The 19,183-nt window shown below is 44.7% G+C and overlaps 1 protein-coding gene across 2 annotated transcripts in view; it reads left to right on the top strand.

Annotated features, from left to right (window-relative positions):
* Positions 1-19,183, top strand: part of NPAT (nuclear protein, coactivator of histone transcription) — a 126,193-nt gene that overhangs the window by 103,278 nt on the left and 3,732 nt on the right. For both annotated transcript variants that reach the window (XM_082248437.1, XM_082248436.1), the window contains exon 15: positions 6,110-6,203. In XM_082248437.1, the coding sequence (XP_082104563.1) occupies positions 6,110-6,203 (94 nt within the window). The remainder of the gene's footprint in view (positions 1-6,109; positions 6,204-19,183) is intronic.

Below are 19,183 nucleotides of genomic sequence, written 5' to 3'. Positions count from 1 at the left end.
GGGGGCGGGAGTGCGTTGCCAGCGGCGCACGCTTGCCCCCTAGCTGCAGACGCGCGACCGGCGTAGAGCTACGTCGGTTCACGCAGAAGGGACGCCCTGCCGCTGTAAATCTGCGGCGGGCGGTCGTCTAGTGGTTAAAACAGTCGTTTATGCTGTTGTAATGACAGCCATCATCTCTGGGCAGTGTTCAATTCACTGGGACACGGTGGCTGACCTCTTGAGCATTCTGCTAGCAACTACATGTTCACTTCAAGAGGTTTCATATATGGTTTCACTCTACTGTTTTACTGGACTTTTTAAATACGTTTTTCTCTTCTATCATAGAGGACTGCATTTATGAATTGATGATTATTCATTGAAGTTTTGTTATATTGATTTACTATTTATCATTTTATGGCGCTACACACTTTTTTCATATTGAATACATAAGTTGGGTATACTGCTTGTTTGTAACAGTGGCCATTTTACCATAGCACAGAGACATTTTTTGCTATTTTACCCAAGTAATTTTTTTTCCTCACTGATGTGCGGTAATAAAACGGCAATGATGAGGCAGTATTAATGGACAACGATGGGGCTGCACTGATGGGCACTGAAATGTTACACTGCTAATCCAGTGTAAATGTCCTGGCACAGGATAGCTGGTTATCGACTTTCCTGTCCTCACATGGTGACAAAAGCCCAGGCGCCAGGATGAAATTTCTAGTCGCCATGGCATTCTGGTGCTTGGGGTTTGTCCAGCCCTGCCATAGCCACACATAGGTAGCTCAATAGCGAGCAGCTTGATATGGGGGCACTCTGCAGAGGAGAAAGGACCAGACGTCCTAGAGGGGGACCCAAGAAGAGGAGGATTGAGGCTACTCTGTGCAAAACCATTGCACAGAGCAGGTAAGTATGAGGTTTAAAAATGGGTGTACTTGCACGCTGCTATGTTGTGCTATTGAGTACTTTAAGAACACTAAACTTCAAAGCTGATCGCTCACACCTATAACACACTCTCTAAACATGTATCAATGTGCAAAATGATATTCAAAAGTGGTGCCATGCTCCCAAATGCTAATGTTCTAGTATCCCTTTAAATCTGTTTGCATAGCAATTTTCAGAATCAGCATATCATATCAAACCATATAGAACATTAATAAAAACAAAACAATGCTTCTGTCCTTGGGTGATCTTTGGTATGAATTTGCTTGCATATGCTCAATCTTTCATAAAAAACAGCTTGTGCTTATATATATATATATATATATATATATATATATATATATAAACAAACCCAATTCCAAAAAAGTTGGTACACTGTACAAATTGTGAGTAAAAAAGGAATGGACTAATTTAAAAATCTCAAACTTATATTTTATTCACAATATAATATAGATAACATATCAAATGTTGAAAGTGAGACATTTTGAAATGTCATGCCAAATATTGGCTCATTTTGGATTTCATGAGAGCTTCACATTCCAAAAAAGTTGGGACAGGTAGCAATAAGAGGCCGTAAAAGGTAAATGTACATATAAAGAACAGTTGGAGGACCAATTTACAACTTATTCGGTCAATTGGCAACATGATTGGGTATAAACAGAGCCTCTCAGAGTGGCAGTGTCCCTCAGACGTCAAGATGTGCAGAGAATCACCAATTCCCCCAATGCTGCGGCGAAAAATAGTGGAGCAATATCAGAAAGGAGTTTCTCAGAGAAAAATTGCAAAGAATTTGAAGTTATCATTATCTACAGTGCATAATATCATCAAAAGATTCAGAGAATCTGGAACAATCTCTGTGTGTAAGGGTCAAGGCCGAAAAACCATATTGGATGCCTGTGATCTTCGGGCCCTTAGACGGCTGCTACTGTAATGGAAACCACAACATGCGCTCAGGAATACGTCCAGAAAACATTGTCGGTGAACACAATCCACCGTGCCATTCGCCGTTTCCAGCTAAAACTCTATAGGCCAAAAAAGAAGCCATATCTAAACATGATGCAGAAGCGCAGGCGTTTTCTCTGGGCCAAGACTCCTTTAAAATGGACTGTGGCAACGTGGAAAACTTTTCTGTGGTCAGACGAATCAAAATTTGAAATTCTTTTTGGAAAACTGGGACGCCATGTCATCCGGACTAAAGAGGACAAGGACAACCCAAGTTGTTCTCAGCGCTCAGTTCAGAAGCCTGCATCTCTGATGGTATGGGGTTGCATGAGTGCGTGTGCCATGGGCAGCTTACACATCTGGAAAGGCACCATCATTGGTGAACGGTATATTCAAGTTCTAGAACAACATATGCTCCCATCCAGATGTTGTCTCTTGCAGGGAAGACCTTGCATTTTCCAACATGACAATGCCAGACCACATACTGCATCAATTACAACATCATGGCTGCGTAGAAGAAGGATCCGGGTACTGAAATGGCCAGCCTGCAGTCCACATCTTTCACCCATAGAAAAATTTGGCGCATCATAAAGAGGAAGATGCATCAAACAATACCTAAGACAGTTGAGCAACTAAAAACCTGTATTAGACAAGAATGGGACAACATTCCTATTCCTAAACTTGGGCAACTTGTCTCCTCAGTCCCCAGACGTTTGCAGACTGTTTTAAAATGAAGAGGAGATGCCACACAGTGGTAAACATGGCCTTGTCCCAACTTTTTTGAGATGTGTTGATGCCATAAAATTTAAAATCAATTTATTTTTCCCTTAAAATGATACATTTTCTCAGTTTAAACATTTGACATGTCATCTATGTTGTATTATGGATAAAATATTGAAATTTGAAACTTCCACATCATTGCATTCTGTTTTTATTCACAATTTGTACAGTGTCCAGTGTACAGTGTGTGTGTGTGTGTGTGTGTGTGTGTGTGTGTATATATATATATATATATATATATATATATATATATATATATATATATATATATATATATATATCTCTATATATCCAAACGACTGCTTCCTTAATTGGTGTCCACCACTATGTGCTCCAATCATCCACATACTTTAGTGATAGTCCCCCCATCCGATGTGCCCTCACCTGGGGATAAGACCAACCAATGGTCTAGATGAGCTTTTTTCCCTCTCTGGGTATCTGTTGTATGCCGTTTCACTCCTTTGGTGGCAATCTTGAGTTTAGAATCCTCCTTCTCCTACACTTATCTCCATACACCCAAGAGAGGATGCTGGACATAGTGCTTTATCTTTTAAAAAAAATAGGTTTATTAGACACTACAAAGACGCTCACGTTTTCCTGGTGCTTAGAGTGCAACAAACTGTAAAAAGCATTCAGTCCCCACAGTGCGTGTATAAGACAATCAAACAGTATTTCCACTGTATTCTCACAATGCCGCCCCTCAACGTGACGACAGATTGGCATGTCCCCTACGCGTTACGCCACAGGGTCATGTGGCTTCCTCGGGGGATATCGCCCACGTAGGGGATGGGCTCATCTGTCGTTCTGCTGAGACGTGCATTGTGAGCGTACCGTGGTAATACTGTGTGATTGTCTTATACCTGCACTATGATGACTGAATGCTTTTTACAGTTTGTTGCACTCTAAGCCCCAGGAAAATGTCAGTGTTTTTATACACTGCTCAAAAAAATATTAAAGGAACACTTTTTAATCAGAGTATAGTATTGGGTCAATTAAACTTCTGGGATTTTGATCTGGTCAGTTATCTAGAAGAGGGGGTTGTTAATCAGTTTCAGCTTCTTTGTTGTTAATAAATCGTTTACCAAGCGCACTAGATGGGCAACAATGAGATGACTTCAAAACAGCAACGGTTTATAGGTGGTCTCACACACACACACACACACACACACACACACACACACACACACACACACACACACACACACTCATCTTTTCTGAAGGTTTTTCACTAGTTTTGCATTTGGCTAGGGTCAGTGTCACTACTGGTAGCATGAGGCAATACCTGGACCCTATAGAGGTTGCACAGGCAGTCCAACTTCTCCAGGATGGCACATCAATATGTGCCATTGCCAGAAGGTTTGCTGTGTCAACCAGCACAGTCTCAAGAGCATGGAGGAGATTCCAGAAGACAGGCAGTTACTCTAGGAGAGCTGGACAAGGCCGTAGAAGGTCCTTAACCAATCAGCAGGACCGGATTCTGCAACTTTGTGCAAGGAGGAACAGGATGAGCACTGCCAGAGCACTACAAAATGACCTCTAGCAGGTGGCCACTGTTGTGCATGTCTCTAAACAATAAGAAACAGGCTTCATGAGGGTAGCCTGAGGTCCCAACATCCTCTAGTTGACCCTGTGTTCATTGCCCGGCAACGTGGAGCTCGGTTGGCATTTGCCATTTAACACCAGAATTAGCGAAGTGAGTCCACTACTGGCGGCCTGTCTTTTTCATTGATGGGAGCAGGTTCACCCTGAGCATGTATGACAGACGTGGAATGGTCTGGAGAAGCAATTGCGAATGTTTTGCTGCCTGTAACCTCGTTCAGCATAACCAGTTTGGTGGTTCAGTGATGGTCTGGGGAGGCATATCCATGGAGGGAAACACAGACATCTACAGGCTCGACAATGGCATACTGACTGCCTTTCTGTATTTTGGATGAAATCCTTGGACCCATTGTCAGAGACTATGCTGGTGCAGTGGGTCCTGGGTTCCTCCTTGGCACAACAATGCCTGGCCTCATGTGGTGAGAGAATGCAGCCATTTCCTGGAGGATGAAGGAATTGATGCCATTGAATGGCCCCCATGCTTGCCTGACCTAAATCCCATAGAACACCTCTGGGATATTCTGTTTCGGTCCATCCGACACCGCCAGGTTGCACCTCAGTTTGTTCAGGAGCTCAGTGATGCCCTGGTCCAGATCCGGGAGGAAATACCTCAGTACCATTTTGAGTTGCTGCAATGAAGTTTCAGCAAGATGGACTAGCCTACTGCATCATTTTTTCACTTTGATTTTCAGGGTATGTTTGAATTCAGCCCTGTGTATGTTGATCATTTTAATTTCCATCAAAGGATGTGGCATCCTTTCATTCCTAACGCATTACCCAGTCCATATCAGTATAGATATCCAGCATTATTTTTTTCCCCATTGAGATCTGATGTGTTTTCAAAGTGTTCCTTTTAATTCTTTTTTTGAGCTGTGTATTTAGTGTCTAATAAACTGGTTGTTTTAAAAGCACTATGTCCAGCTTTCTCTCCTTATGATTTGGGTGTATGGAGATACATGTAAGAGAAGGAGGGTTCTAAACTTAAAATTGCCACCAAACGAGTGAAACTGCATAAAACAGATCCACAGAGAGGGAGAAAAGCGCATAAAGACCATTGGTTGAGCTTATCCCCCCATGTGAGGGCACATCGGGGGAGGGGATTATCACTACTATATGTGGATGATTGGAGCATATAGTGGTAAACACTAATTTAAGGAAGTAGTTGTTTGGATATGTAAACACAAGCCTGTTCATGAAATATTGAGCATAGGCAAGCAAATTCATACCAAAGGACACTTTATGGACTGATGCATGGTTTTGTTTTGTTCTATATGGTTTGATATGATATGCCAATTCTGGAAATTGCTATGCAAACAGATTTAAAGAGATACTAGCACATTAGGATTTGGGAGCGCGGCACCACTTTAAATATAATTAGGTAAGTATGATGTGTTTATTATTTTAATAGAAAAAAACAACCTTTAGAACCAATTTAAGTGAAATTGAAGAGGCATACCTAAGCTGGGTATGCAAATTCAGTTTTTTTTTTTTTTACAGAAACCTGCATTAACACGACGACGCAGGGAGCTCTTGTATTGTGATGGGGGGGGGGAGGGGACTCCTCTCTCTCTCTCTCTAACCTCCCTTCCTCCCAGGATACACTGATCAGCACTGGTCAAATGCTGGTTTTCCAGCAAGACTATTCGGCAGGAGCCGACCAAACTGGCCAACTTTTGATGTGTGTACTAGGCTTTAGAGGCTGTTCTGTTTATGGAGAGGATTGGTGAGACTAAAGCTTCTCTTTATGGAATGGTTATTAAATGATTAAACTTTGCAAGAATTAGCAACTTGTAGTATTTTTGTTTTTGATGTCCAAATATTATTCACAGCACCTGTCAAAAATCTGTATTTTTTGTCCTTCTAGATTTTGCATGTTCCGGTTTCTAAACCCGTGGTTCCTAAACTTCCTTTGCCTCCTAAGTCACAGAAGTCTCTACCAAAACCTTCAGCAAATACAGGTACAAGAAAGATCAATTTGCTATAACTCCTTTTTATGAATGTAGCCTGAAAATGACACCAGTGTATTGATTCAAGGCATTTAAGTTGACCAATCCTTAGATTTGTTGGCTGTGTTAATTTTATTTATTATTATTATTATACAGGATTAGGCTTTCCGTTTTATTTTCACCTGGTGATCCTACTAACAACACTCTTCCTGTGGCTACACTCCTCCACTGTATCTATAGAGGAGCAGCCTAGCCACTCTTGGACAGCCACATTGTAAAAAGTGTAGTGTAAGATGGATCTAAAGCCTGGTACACACAGAGTTTTTTTATCGTTAAAAAAAAAAAACGGTCAGCTCTGGTCGGAGCCGCTGTATGATCCAACGTTAGTAAAGCGATCTTCCTCGCTGCGCTGTTGTGTCCTGGCAGGGACAATGCTTGACCAGCGTGTTAGAGGCTTAAATCGATTTTACATAAGTGACTAACAAATTAAAGCCTAACTCCAGCTAACACTTTTTAAGCAGTTACAAAAACAGTTCATAATTGTACAGTACAAAACACAGGCTTTCATTAATCAAGACCGTTGGTTGTATGCTGTCACCTCCAGGTAATGGCACTGGCAAACAAAGCCCATAAAACCTCTTTACTCCCACAATCCTTTTTTTTGCTAATGTCCTTAGGTGATGGTTAACCTCTGTCTACTGTGAGCAGGTTTCTGGTTTATAATAACTAATTCTACTTATAAGACTAAGATGATTCATTGCTGATCTTTGCGCTGAGAAATCTTTCTGAATCCAGAATTCTCTACAGCATGGTTTCGGATCATGCACCCCTCAGCAGCAGCCTTGGGGACCATACACTGACCCCACCATTTGAAGATGCAGGACCAGCCTGTCAACTTGCCTCTAGCACTGGGCACTGCGTCGGCACTTGCCCTTTGTACAGTTGTACAGCGAGGTGCAGTTAGCCTCAGGGTGCTCTAAAGCTTTCTCTGATTGGACGGAATGGAAAGGCAGAGCAGAGATGTCATGTTTTCCACCTTTGCTAACCAGAGAGTGCTTTGCATTTTTTCAGAAGAAAAGGAGAATTCTCTGAATGCTACCTGTAAGGAGTGTTCAATCTCCTGTAGTCACAAGGCATAAGGCCAGCTGTTTCTCACATGACCCCGGAAGTAAGTGGAGAACACGGACGAAAGCGGTGTCTGCTTCAGTATCTTCCAGCTGTATCTGCTAGGCATGTCCTATATTTAGTTATATAGGTCCAAGCTGGACCAATGTAACTATGTATAACATGCCAATGCCTGGAATTATTCTTTAATGAACTCCGATAAACTTTTATGGGAAGTACAGAAATCCTCTTTCTCTTTCGTTCATTGATTGACACAGCTCCTGAACTTCATTACCATTGGGTTATACTGCCCCCTACAGGAGTAGGACACTTGGCAGAAAAAGACTCTGACTACACCTATGGGCAGTCCCAGGGGGTATACTCCCTCTCCCTGCTATAGGTACCCAGATTTTTTTCTGCCTAGTCAGGAGAAATGACCTAGTTCCTTGCTGGGATCTCTGGTCGTGGCAATTTTTTTCCTTTCTAGATAGAAATTTTTTTCTCTTCCAACTTGCGCCTGTCCATGGACTGTTTGCAGGGTCTGTTTGGGGCAGTACAAGACCTGTTGATTCAAGGGGTGAATTTCCCAGCTTCTGACTTCGGAAAGTTTTTTTTTTTTCCATCAAAACTTTTTTTTTGACAAGGATTGTAAGTGACCATACAGCCCAATAACACAATATACAGATCAATCAGAACATAATTATTGCACATACTAATACATGTATAGTCAGAACAATAAAAGGCAGTCACCTGGTATATAGCACATACATTTTTTTTTTGCATAAACTGAAAACAAAAGGAAAAAGAAAAAGCCATCAAACCACCCATGCTTGTTATTGGGCATCTGCTTAAAATGTCAACTTAGCTGCGCCGATATATAGAACATAAGAAAAGTCCCAAGCCCAGGCAAACATCACTAAAACTTTTGGTGGGTTTAAAATCGTAACAATCTATCCAACACTGGCTGTGGAGGGGCAAGGCTAGGGTTATCTAGCCAGCTTTCCCAGATAAGGTTTTAATTTTTTGACTGCATTACGATGGCGATAGGCCAATTGTTCTCTAAGAAGAAAAGAGTTAACATAAGCAACCCACTGGGCCTTGGTAGGCACAGTAGATGCAAGCCAAAATCGGGCAATCAACTTCCTAGCAAGGTATAATAATCTGTTTACCATGATGGAAATACTTTTGGATACACTTCAGCATCGATCGCATCCAACAGGCACACCAGCAGGGTGAAAGGTATAGGTGTTTGGGCTAGATCAGAAATAGTCCAAATAACCCCTGCCCAATATTGTGTAAGTTTCGGGCAATGCCATATTATGTGTATAAAGTCCCCTCTATGGACTGTACATTTTGGGCATAAATGAGAGTCCCTCCAGCCCCAATCAAATAGTTTAATAGGTGTATGATAAGTGCTGTGCAGGATGGGAAGCTGATACCGACACAACTGGAAGAGACTCCACGGCCATGTCCCATTGATCCCCATTTTTATCCCCAATATCAGCAGTCCAATGGGTTCTACGTTTTAAGTAAGGCAGGATCCTGAATGGATGATAACAAGGCAAGAGTAGGCTTGCAATATCAACCCCTTGCGATCAGATGCCTGCATAACCTCCTGTAGCAACGGGGACCTAGAGACAGTCAGATTTAGCGTTTGTTTTTTAGTCTGTATCGCAAGCCTGAGTTGGAGATAATGACAGAATTGTTTGTGTTAATCGAAATTCCGCACATAAGTGACCATACGCCTTGAGAGTGCCACTAGAGTATAATTGATTGAAAAAACAAATCCCCTACTGCCTCCATAAGGAAAATCCCTGTAGCTTGCATAATTCAGCATAATTAGGATTATTCCACAATGGAGTAAACTCCAAAGGTCCAGTAATGGACAGTGCCTCCCTGGTTGCTTGCCAAACCTTCCAGATTTGCTGTTGGAGAAGAGGGGACACCTGGAAGACCCATCTCCAGGTGAGAGCCAGCCGTAACTGTGGAATTAGATAAAGACACTAGTTGGGCAGTAGGATTATTAGTGCCCCCGACCCGCAAACTGTTCTAATTGGGATGCCAAAAAATAAATTTTCAAAGTAACCCTGTTGAAGGAAGTATCTTTTTCTCCGCTGACGATAACACTACAGAATTATATAAAGATTGGGCCTCAACCCAACTGCTATGAGCAGCTTGTGTGGGATTAGCCACACATGCCTCCTCCCTACGTTGTAATTCAGTACAAACAGTGTTCTCCCATTCTCTAGTTATATGTTTTATTACCAGCAATTTCCAGAATAAACAGACCCCGTAAAAACACCTTAACGGAGTCCCATACAACAGCCTCACTAGCAGAATGCATGTTAAATTGGATAAACTCTTAACGCACTGGATATATTATCTGGGGTAGGGAGGAGGGGTTAACCAAAACGGCTTAATTCGCCACAAAGGACAAGTGTGTGAGTCCACAGTAGCTAAAAATACACCCAAAAGGGAGAATTATCTGATAGAAGGCGGGGTTCATATGTAGATTCTACCTTATAGGGGAGCAGGCAATTATTCCCTAATCCTAAATCAGTTTGAGAAGGTTCACCATGAGAGGTAGAATGACGGGAGTAACACTTCATATGGGCATTTCGTTCTCGCCAGATATCCTGCAGACCCATCTCAGAAAGCAGGGAGGCAAACAGTGTTGTACCAGAAGTGGCAGGTGTAGATCTGGAATGGATCGACAGTCTATCTAACTGTGGATTAATACCATTGTTAAAGTCTCCCAGGGCTAAAACAGGAACACCAGGGTGCAAAACCATAAATTGTGCCAGTTTCTTAAGGAGGGCTGAAGAGAAGGGTTGGAGGAACATACAGTATCTTACAAAAGTAAGTACACCCCTCACATTTTTGTAAATATTTTATAATATCTTTTCATGTAACAACACTAAAGAAATTACACTGCTACAATGTAAAGTAGTGAGTGTACAGCTTGTATAACAGTGTAAATTTGCTGTCCCCTCAAAATAACTCAACATACATCCATTAATGTCAAAGCCACTGGCAACAAAGGTGAGTACACCCCTGAGTAAAAATGTCCAAATTGGGCCCAATTAGCCATTTTCCCTCCCCAGGGTCATGTGACTCTAAAGATGATGCACAAGAAAGCCTGCAACCAGGTGAGGAGTACAAAGACAAGTGTGTCTTGTCTACAGTCAAGCATGGCGGTGGGAGTGTCATGGTCTGGGGCTGCATGAGTGCTGCCGGCACTGGGGAGCTACAAGTTCATTTAGGGAACCATGAATGCCAACATGTACTGTGGCATACTGAAGCAGAGCATCATCCCCCTCCCTTCAGGAACTGGGCCGCAGGGCAGTCTTCCAACATAACGATCCCAAACATACATCCAAGATGACCACTGCCTTGCTAAAGCTGAGGGTATAGATGGTTGACTGGCCAAGCATGTCTCCAGACCTAAACCCTTTTGACCAGCTGTGGGGCATCCTCAAACGGAAGGTGGAGGAGCGCAAGGTCTCGAACATCCACCAGCTCCATGATGTGTTCACGGGGGAGTGGAAGAGGACTCCAGTCGCAACCTGTGAAGCTCTGGTGAACTCCATGCCCAAGAGGGTTAAGGCAGCACTGGAAAATAATTGTGGCCACACTTTGGGCCAAATTTGGACTTTTTAACTAAGGGGTGTACTCTTGTTGCCAGCGGTTTAAATATGAATGGCTGTTTGTTGAGTTATTTTGAGGGGTCAGCAAATTTACACTGTTATACAAGCTGTACAGTACTTTACATTGTAGCAAAGTGTCATTTCTTCAGTGTTGTCACATAAAAAGATATAATATATTTACAAAAATGTGAGGGGTGTGCTCGCTTTTGTGAGATACTGTACATGGCTGCAATAATACACAAGAAGCCCTTAATTTTACAAAACATAAAGATGAATGTACCATCTCTGTCAACCTCCTGCTCCAGGCAGGTAAAGGAGATATTGGATATCAACACACCTACTCCCCTAGAAAAAGAGGAATATGTAGAGTGGAACTGAACAGGAACATTGCAGGAGCGTAGCAGGTGGACAGAATCTGGCGACATACGTGTCTCCTGGAGACCCACTAAATGGCGGCTTCAATCTAGTAAGATATTGCAAAACCGCCCCTCGTTTAACTTTGTCACTTAAGACCCTCAAATTCCAAGAAAGAAGAAGCAGGCTCTGTAGAGTTAGCCAACCTATTGCTGATTAGGAGAAAATAGGGGGGTACCAAAAGGCACCCTCCTAACCTGTAAAATATAACCTATATTTTCAAACGACTGCTATAATGTTAACTTTACAATACTTATCATGTTGAATATCATATCCCTCCAGGATGGAAAAATATGTTTGGAGTGCCATCTAGTGTCCTGGTGTGAACAGTCAGCAATGGATTAAAAAAAAAAAAAAAAAGAACAAGAAAAACAGATCCCAAATAATGCAACTGTACATAGAGTGCCGAGTGAACAGGACCCAGCGAGACAAAAAATACCCCTTAACATAAAGGGGAGTAGAGTCCTCCAAGGACCATTTAGTGGGGGCCATAGTGCGACCCTGAGGGCAAGTATTTCAAGCAGCTTAAAGCATTCCTGTGAACTTGTAGAACACTCTGACAGTTTAATGCCAACCAAACAGGTTAGGTGATAGTCATAGCCTTCTCTGCCATATAGCCAAGTTCAAACAAAGAAGCACCGCTGTAAGAAAGTAAAAGGACAGCTCATCATCTTTACGGTGGGCCAGATTTCGTTACTCTCTGTCAAGCCAGTCCATAGCAGAGGTAGGGTTATCAAAAAAAAAAATGCAAAGAACCATTAGCAATGATCTTTAGCTTTGCCGGGTACAGCACCGTATTGCACATTAAGTTTACGTAGCCTTTTTTTTTTTTTAATATCCAGAAATTTTGCCCTTTTCCTCTGGACTTCAGCCGGACAATCGGGAAACAAGGAGATCTTCGCATTATCCACTTTAACCCTCCTCTTATGTTAGCTTTCTGTTACTATCCATGATGTTAACGGGTCGGTTTTGACCCGTGTCTTAAATCAGCCATAAAATACCCTCTGAACAGTTATTTATCATCCAATTTGTTTCTTACCTCTTGGTTACCTTGTTAGGCTTCTTTATTCTTGAAAAGATTGGTTTTAATATTTTTGGTGTGACCCCTTAGACCTTTCTTTTGAAAGCATACCTCTCATTTTCAAATTTAAATAATGGTAAAATAAAGTCAGCAACTCTGAAATGTATTGGTCCTATGTTTCTTCACTTTATTTAGAGAAGCAGACAAGCAGGCAAAGAGATGGGCCCCTCCCTAACTACAGCTCACAGGGTTGAGAGGTGATTGGCTGTCAGTGTTACTAAGCAGAGAGAGTGTTTATGATTTCAGTTTTGGCACTTATTAGTGTCCTAAAATCCTATATTATAACTGGGTCAGAATTGACCCTAACACCATAATCGTCTTAAATTTCACCACAGTATTTTATAATTTAGTGAAAAGGATTCTTTTTCTTTTTTACATTGTTTAAATAGAGGTTCCTGACAAAGTAAAAAAAGCTTGATGCAATAAACAAATTTATGTGATACTTATAGACATTCAAAACCTGAAAACGGGTCGGTTCTGACCCTAACATAAGAGGAGGGTTAAGAGAATCGGCTATTCTGGCCTTTGACTGGATGGCATCTCTATAGTTGAGAAGGCGAAATAAAAAAGGATGTGGCGGGGCTCCCTGTGGTGGCAGGCGCGCCAGAACCCTATGAGCTCTCTCCACCGCAAACAGATGAAAAAGCGTCACGGCAAAAGGTATTAGTCAACCATGCTTCTATAAATGCTACAGGGTTCTTGCCCTCCGCCCTCTCAGGAATATGGACTGCACGCACATTTCTGCAAAGGCGGTTTTCCATATCCTCCAACTGAGATGCATTCGTAGAAGCCACCGATTTGAGTATATCTAACATCTCTTTGTAGAGGCTGCCAATCATCCCCTAATGTACTGAGGCGCCCCTCCAATGCAGATTTCCATCTTTATGCCCTTCACCTCACCTGCAAGGTCCGCAATGGATGTGTGACATGTGTTGACAGCAGCCAGGATATCACTAAGAGTAGGTTCAGGCTCTGTGCTGGCCTGCAGGCCAGCCGCCGCCATATTAGAGGCATATTGCTGTGTACTTGCATGTGAACGAGCTGGAGTGTCAGATAGGAGCAGGGGGTAGCATCCAGGTCCCCTGAGTCATCCTCATACTCACTGCCTCAAGGAACAGCCAGCTGTGGTGGTGGAGGTATCCATGCCAGCTTTGGAGAAGATGCGCTGAGCAGCCTTCTTTGCTGAGCAGGGCGGGAGGCCACTATTTTGGCAGGAGGTGTTGGGCGGAACACGAGGGCCCTGTCCTCTTTTTTACCCATGGGAGGACACAAATATAGCCAGCCAGAGGATGCAGAGAGACAGCGGCAGCCTGTTTGGTTCCAGAGCGATACAAGGTTGGATGGCCTCCGGACTTCATCTAGTGGTGCTAGATGCAGGATTCCCGGCGGAGCTTTCAAAGACCTGTCTCGCTCCATGCCTTGCTTGGCCACGCCCCACTCAAACCTGTGTACACTTCCCAGGAAGGAAGGCAATCCTGAATCTCAAGGTGCTGCACTGCTTTGTGCGGGTGCAGAAGTTCATGATGGAATCCATTCGCATGGTGGTGGCATCCCTGCATCAGGGGGATTTTCTTGTCTCTATCGACATCAAGGATGCTTACCTTCACATTTCAATATGCGCCGGTCACCAACGCTTCCTCCGCTTTGCCATGGGAGAGGAGCATTATCGGTTTCTGGCATTAACCTTTGGTCTCACCTCTGCTCTTCGGGTCTTCACAAAAGTGTTAGCCCTGGTGTTAGCATTGTTACGCCAATGGGGAATCGCGGTACTGGGCTACTTGGATGACCTGGAAATCACCATACGAACTCTGAGGGAATTCGGCTGGATTCTGAATTTTCAGAAGTCTGCTCTGGTTTCGTCCTCAAAGCTGGACTATCATGGTCTGACTTTGGCCTTAGCCAGAGTGCTCCTTCCTCTGGACAAACTCCAGAAATTACAGGCTGCAATTCGTTTCCTGCTCTCCAGCAGATGGTATCCCTCCAGACCTGCATGCGTGTGGTGGGCCTGATGGTGTCTACCTTCAAGGCGATTACCTTTGCACAGTTCCATACGAGGTCCCTGCAAAGGGAGATTCTGACCAAATAGGACAAGACTCCGCAGTCTCTGGACAATCAGATCCGGCTGAGTCGGGGAAGGAGGAGTCCCTGATAAGGTGGCTTCATTCTTTGGTCACCATGAATGCCAGCCTGTCTGGCTGGCTGGGGAAGCGTCTTCGGCAAAAATTCTGCTCAGGGGATCTGGACACAGAGTCCAGATTAATGATCAATGTCTTGGAACTCTGAGTGATCAGACTGTGCCTGGACCATTGGACGGATCGTCTTAAGGGATGTCCAGTGCGCATTCAATTGGACAATGCCAGCCGTGGCTTATGCCAATCACCAAGGGGGGCACAAAAAGTGTCCTGGCAGCTCTGGAAGTAGCTGGCATTCTAAGGTGGGCAGAGCGGTTCTTTCCAGCCTTCTCCGCTTTACACATTCCCGGGCTGGAAAACTGGCAGGCGAATTACCTCAGTCAGCAGGCGTTGGACCAAGGGGAGTGGGCCCTTCATTGGGAGGGGTTTCATCAGTTGTCTCTCTAGTAGGGAATCCCAGATGTGGATCTGTTGGCGTCTCGGCTCAACAGAAAGGTGCAGAGGTGCACCTGATCCTCTGGCAGACTACACAGATGCGCTGGTGGCCCCGTGGGGTCAGTATCATCTGATTTATGCCTTCCCTCCTCTCAAGCTTCTGCCAAGACTTCTACGCAGGATCAAGGCAGAAGGGATTCCTGTCATCTTAGTGGCTCCAGACTGGCCTTGCTGGGCTTGTTACGCCGATCTGGTGCGGCTGGTCACTGACATTTCTTGGAAGCTTGCTCTTAGGGAGGATCTGCTTTCCCAAGGACCAATTTTCCATCCTGCTTCACAGTCACTGGCTTTGACGGCTTGGCTGTTGAACGTCACGTGTTGATGGATAGAGATTTATCTATATCTATCTAGTCTGTGATTCCAATGCTGACAAAAGCTAGGAAATCTACTTCTAGGAAGCTCTACCACCTTACGTGGAAGATGTACATTGCGTGGTGTGAGTCTCTTGGGGTTCATCCTCGCTCCTTCTCGGTGGCTCGGATCTTGACCTTCCTTCAACAGGGGGTTGAACAGTTTTTGTTTTGGCAGTCTTCTACCAATTAACCTTGGCCACACACTCCCTGATGTGTACCTTTCTTCAGGGTGTCCGACATTTGGTTCCTCCAGTGCGGTTTCCGTTGTCGCTTTGGGACCTCAATTTGGTGCTTTCAGTCCTCCAGAGATTTCCCTTTGAGAATCTTTGGGAGATTCCCTTGCCTACGCTGTCTCAGGAGGTGGCTTTTTTGGAGGCTATCACCTCTGCGCTCAGGGTGTTGGAAGTGGCGGCGTTTATCTTGTCGTTCACCTTAGTGATTCACAGATAAAGGGTTGTTGTTCGCCCCAGTTCATCTTTCCTCGCAAAAGTTGTCTCTGTTTTTTTTTTGAATGAAGACATCATGTTGCCTTCCCTGTGTCCCAGGTTGAAACATTCAAAGGAAATTGCCTTACATGCCTTGGATGTGGTTCGGGCAATTGGTCTACCTGGCAGCTACGGAGCCTTTTAGGAAGTCAGACTACTCACTATTTGTGCTCACAGGTGGGCCTCGGAAAGGTTCCTCTGCGACCATTTCCAGATGGGTCAGACAGAAGGTTATTCAGGCCTATTCCATCAGGGGTCAGGTTCCTCCTTTCCCTGTCAAGGCGCACTCTTCTTGGGCTCTTAGTACCTCCTGGGCCTTCCGTCATCAGGCGTCAGTGCTGCAGATTTGCAAGGCGGCCACCAGGTCGTCGGTGCACATTTTTAAATAAAGTTCTATAAAGTGGATGTGTTGGCATCTGTGGATGCTTCTTTTGGCCGCAAGGTTTTGCTGGCTGCTGTTTAGAGGACTTTATTCTCTTTGAGGGTGTATTGATTTTTTTCAGGTGGGCTCCTGAAAGTTGTTTTGGTTTAGCTCCTTTTGCCTGGTTGGCTAAACACTGGGGAATTTTTTTGCTGTTCCCTCCCCTTGTGTTTAACACTGCTTTGGGACGTCCCAATGGTTATGAAGTTCAGGAGCTGTATCCGACAATGAGCGAAAGAAAAAATTGGATTTTTGACTTACCGTAAAATCCATTTCTCTGATGTTCATTGACGGACACAGCACCCACACCCCTCTGTGAAGTTGAAATTCTTCTGAAACTACTTGTAACAAAACTGAGTACTTATAGCAGGGAGAGGGAGTATACCCCTTGGGACTGCCTATAGGCGTAGCCAGATTCTTCTTCTGCCTAGTGTCCTACTCCTGTAGGGAGCAGTATAACCCAATGGTTATGAAGTTCAGGAGCTGTGTCCATCAATGAACATCAGAGATTTTACGCTAAGTCAAAAATCACATTTTCTCTTTCGTTCACTGACAGACACAGCTTCAAGTCTTCAGAACATTTATGCTCTCTAGGAGTAGGACTAGGCGGAAACCTTTTTGGTTATGCCCCTGGGGCAGTCCCAGAGGATATACCATCACTTCCTGCTGTAGGACTCCAGTTGTTTCTGCCTAGTCAGAAGTAAGGACCTGGCTCACTGCTGGGATCTGCGGTCCTATTTAAATGGAATATTTTACTTTTTTCTTTATCAACTGTTCCTGTGTGAACTACAATCAACAGCTGGACTAGGACGACGCACTGGATATCCTAGATCCTTACGGTCTTCCCAGTCTGGCCTGCGAGCGCGACCCAACTATTCGCTCCGCGCTAGGTTGGTCGCAACATAGCCCCAATGGACGGGGGCTGACCGGCAAGTGAAACACCTCGCGAGGTTGCATAGCCCTGGATCACGACAGCAGTCATGACTAGAGTCGCAGCGTATCTCAGGCCGCAGCACCCCCATTCCAAGATGGTACGGTGGACTGCTGGGAGTGGCGTCCGTCTGGTGACCGTGGTATGGTGTGTAGTGTGTCCCCCCCCCCCCCCTCCCTTCCTACATAATTGCTGGGGTGGTTGTGGATGAATTGTCTGCAGGGATGCCCAGTACGGATACAATCTGACAATGCTACGGGGGCACAAAGATTGCCCTAGCGGCCCGGGAAGTGGCTGGCATCTTGAGGTGGGCAGAACGATATGTTCCGGCCCTCTCTGCTGTGCACATTCTGGGGGTGGAGAATTGGCAAGCGGACTACCTAAGTCGGCAGACGTTTGATCCGGGAGAATGGTCTCTTCACCCAAAGGTTTTTCTTCAACTGTGTCTTCGGTGGAGGGCCCCCAATTTAGACCTGCTTGCTTCCCGTCTCAACAGGAAGGTGCAGAGGTTTGGGTCAAGGTCTCGGGATCTTCTGGCCGACGCCGCAGACGCTCTGGTGGTCCCTTGGGGTCACTATCATCTTGATTTACGCTTTTCCTCCAATACTCCAATACAACGTCTGTCGAGACTGCAGAGCAGAATCGAAGTAGAGGGAATTCCAGTCATTCTGGTGGCACCAAACTGACCTCACCAGTCTTGGTACGCAGGCCTGGTAAGGCTGGTCGCAGACGTCCCTTGGAAACTTCCTCTCGGGGAAGATCTTCTGTCTCGGGGACCTTTCTTCCATCCTGCGCTGTTGAAAGCTAGAAAATCTACCTCCAGGAAGGTTTATCATCTAGTTTGGAAGGTGTACCTTACTTGGTGTGAGTCGCAGGGGGTTTCTCCCTGCTCCTTTTCTTTGTCTCGCCTGTTGGAGTTTCTACAATTAGATGTAGATCAACGTTTGGCTCTGGGCACCATCAAGGGCCAGATTTCCGCATTGGCTATTTTTTACCAAAGTCCTTGCTTCACACCTGTGTGCAGGGAGTTCGCCTTCTGGCTCCTCCGGTGCGATCCCTGGTACCTCCGTGGGATCTCAATTTGGTACTATTGGTGCTTCAAAAGCCACCTTTTGAAAATATTTGAGAATTTCCCCTGCTCACTTTGTCAAAGAAGGTGGCTTTCTTAGTAGCTATTACTTTCGCGTGTCGGAGTTGGCTGCGTTTTCCTATTGGTCACCTTACCTGGTGATTCATAGGGACAAGGTTGCAACCCTGTCAGGCGTTCCTTCCTAAGGTTGTCTTGGGGTTTCATTTGAATGAAGACATTGTGTTACCATCTCTATGTCCTAAGCCGAAACATCCTAAGGGAATTGCCTTGCATTCCTTAGATGTGGTAAGGGCGATTCAGGTGTACCTGGCAGTGACTGAACAGGTTAGAAAATCTGATTCTTTGTTCTTACGGATGGACCTCGTAAGGGGAAGGCCGCATCTGCTGCGACCATTTCCAAGTGGATCAGGCAGGCGGTGGTGCAGGCCTACACCATTAGGGTCAGGTTTCTCCTTTCTCTTTTTAAAGCGCGTTCTACGAGGGCCCTTAGTGCTTCCTGGGACCGTCATCGGGCGTCAGTGGTTCAGGTGTGCAAGGTGGTCGTCTGTACACACATTCACAAAATGTTATAAGGTGGATGTACTTGCATCTTTGGATGCAGCGTTTGGCCGCAATGTTTTGCAGGCTGTGGTTGCAGAGGTTTCTGCTTCTTGAGGGAGAACATTTTTCCTGTTGGTGAGCACCAGTTGTTCCTAGTTAAGCTCCTGTTGTTACCTGTTTGGCTATGTTTAGCCTTGTTGGTAATTCTGCGTTTGCTGTGTTTTTTTCCCACCCCTCATGTTGACACTGCTTTGGGACATCCCAATGGTCTGAAGACTTGAAGCTGTGTCTGTCAGTGA

This window comes from Pelophylax lessonae (genome assembly GCF_965119305.1).
Source record: "Pelophylax lessonae genome assembly, chromosome: 2".
NCBI lineage: Eukaryota > Metazoa > Chordata > Amphibia > Anura > Ranidae > Pelophylax > Pelophylax lessonae.
This window is presented reverse-complemented; position numbering and strand designations above follow the sequence as displayed.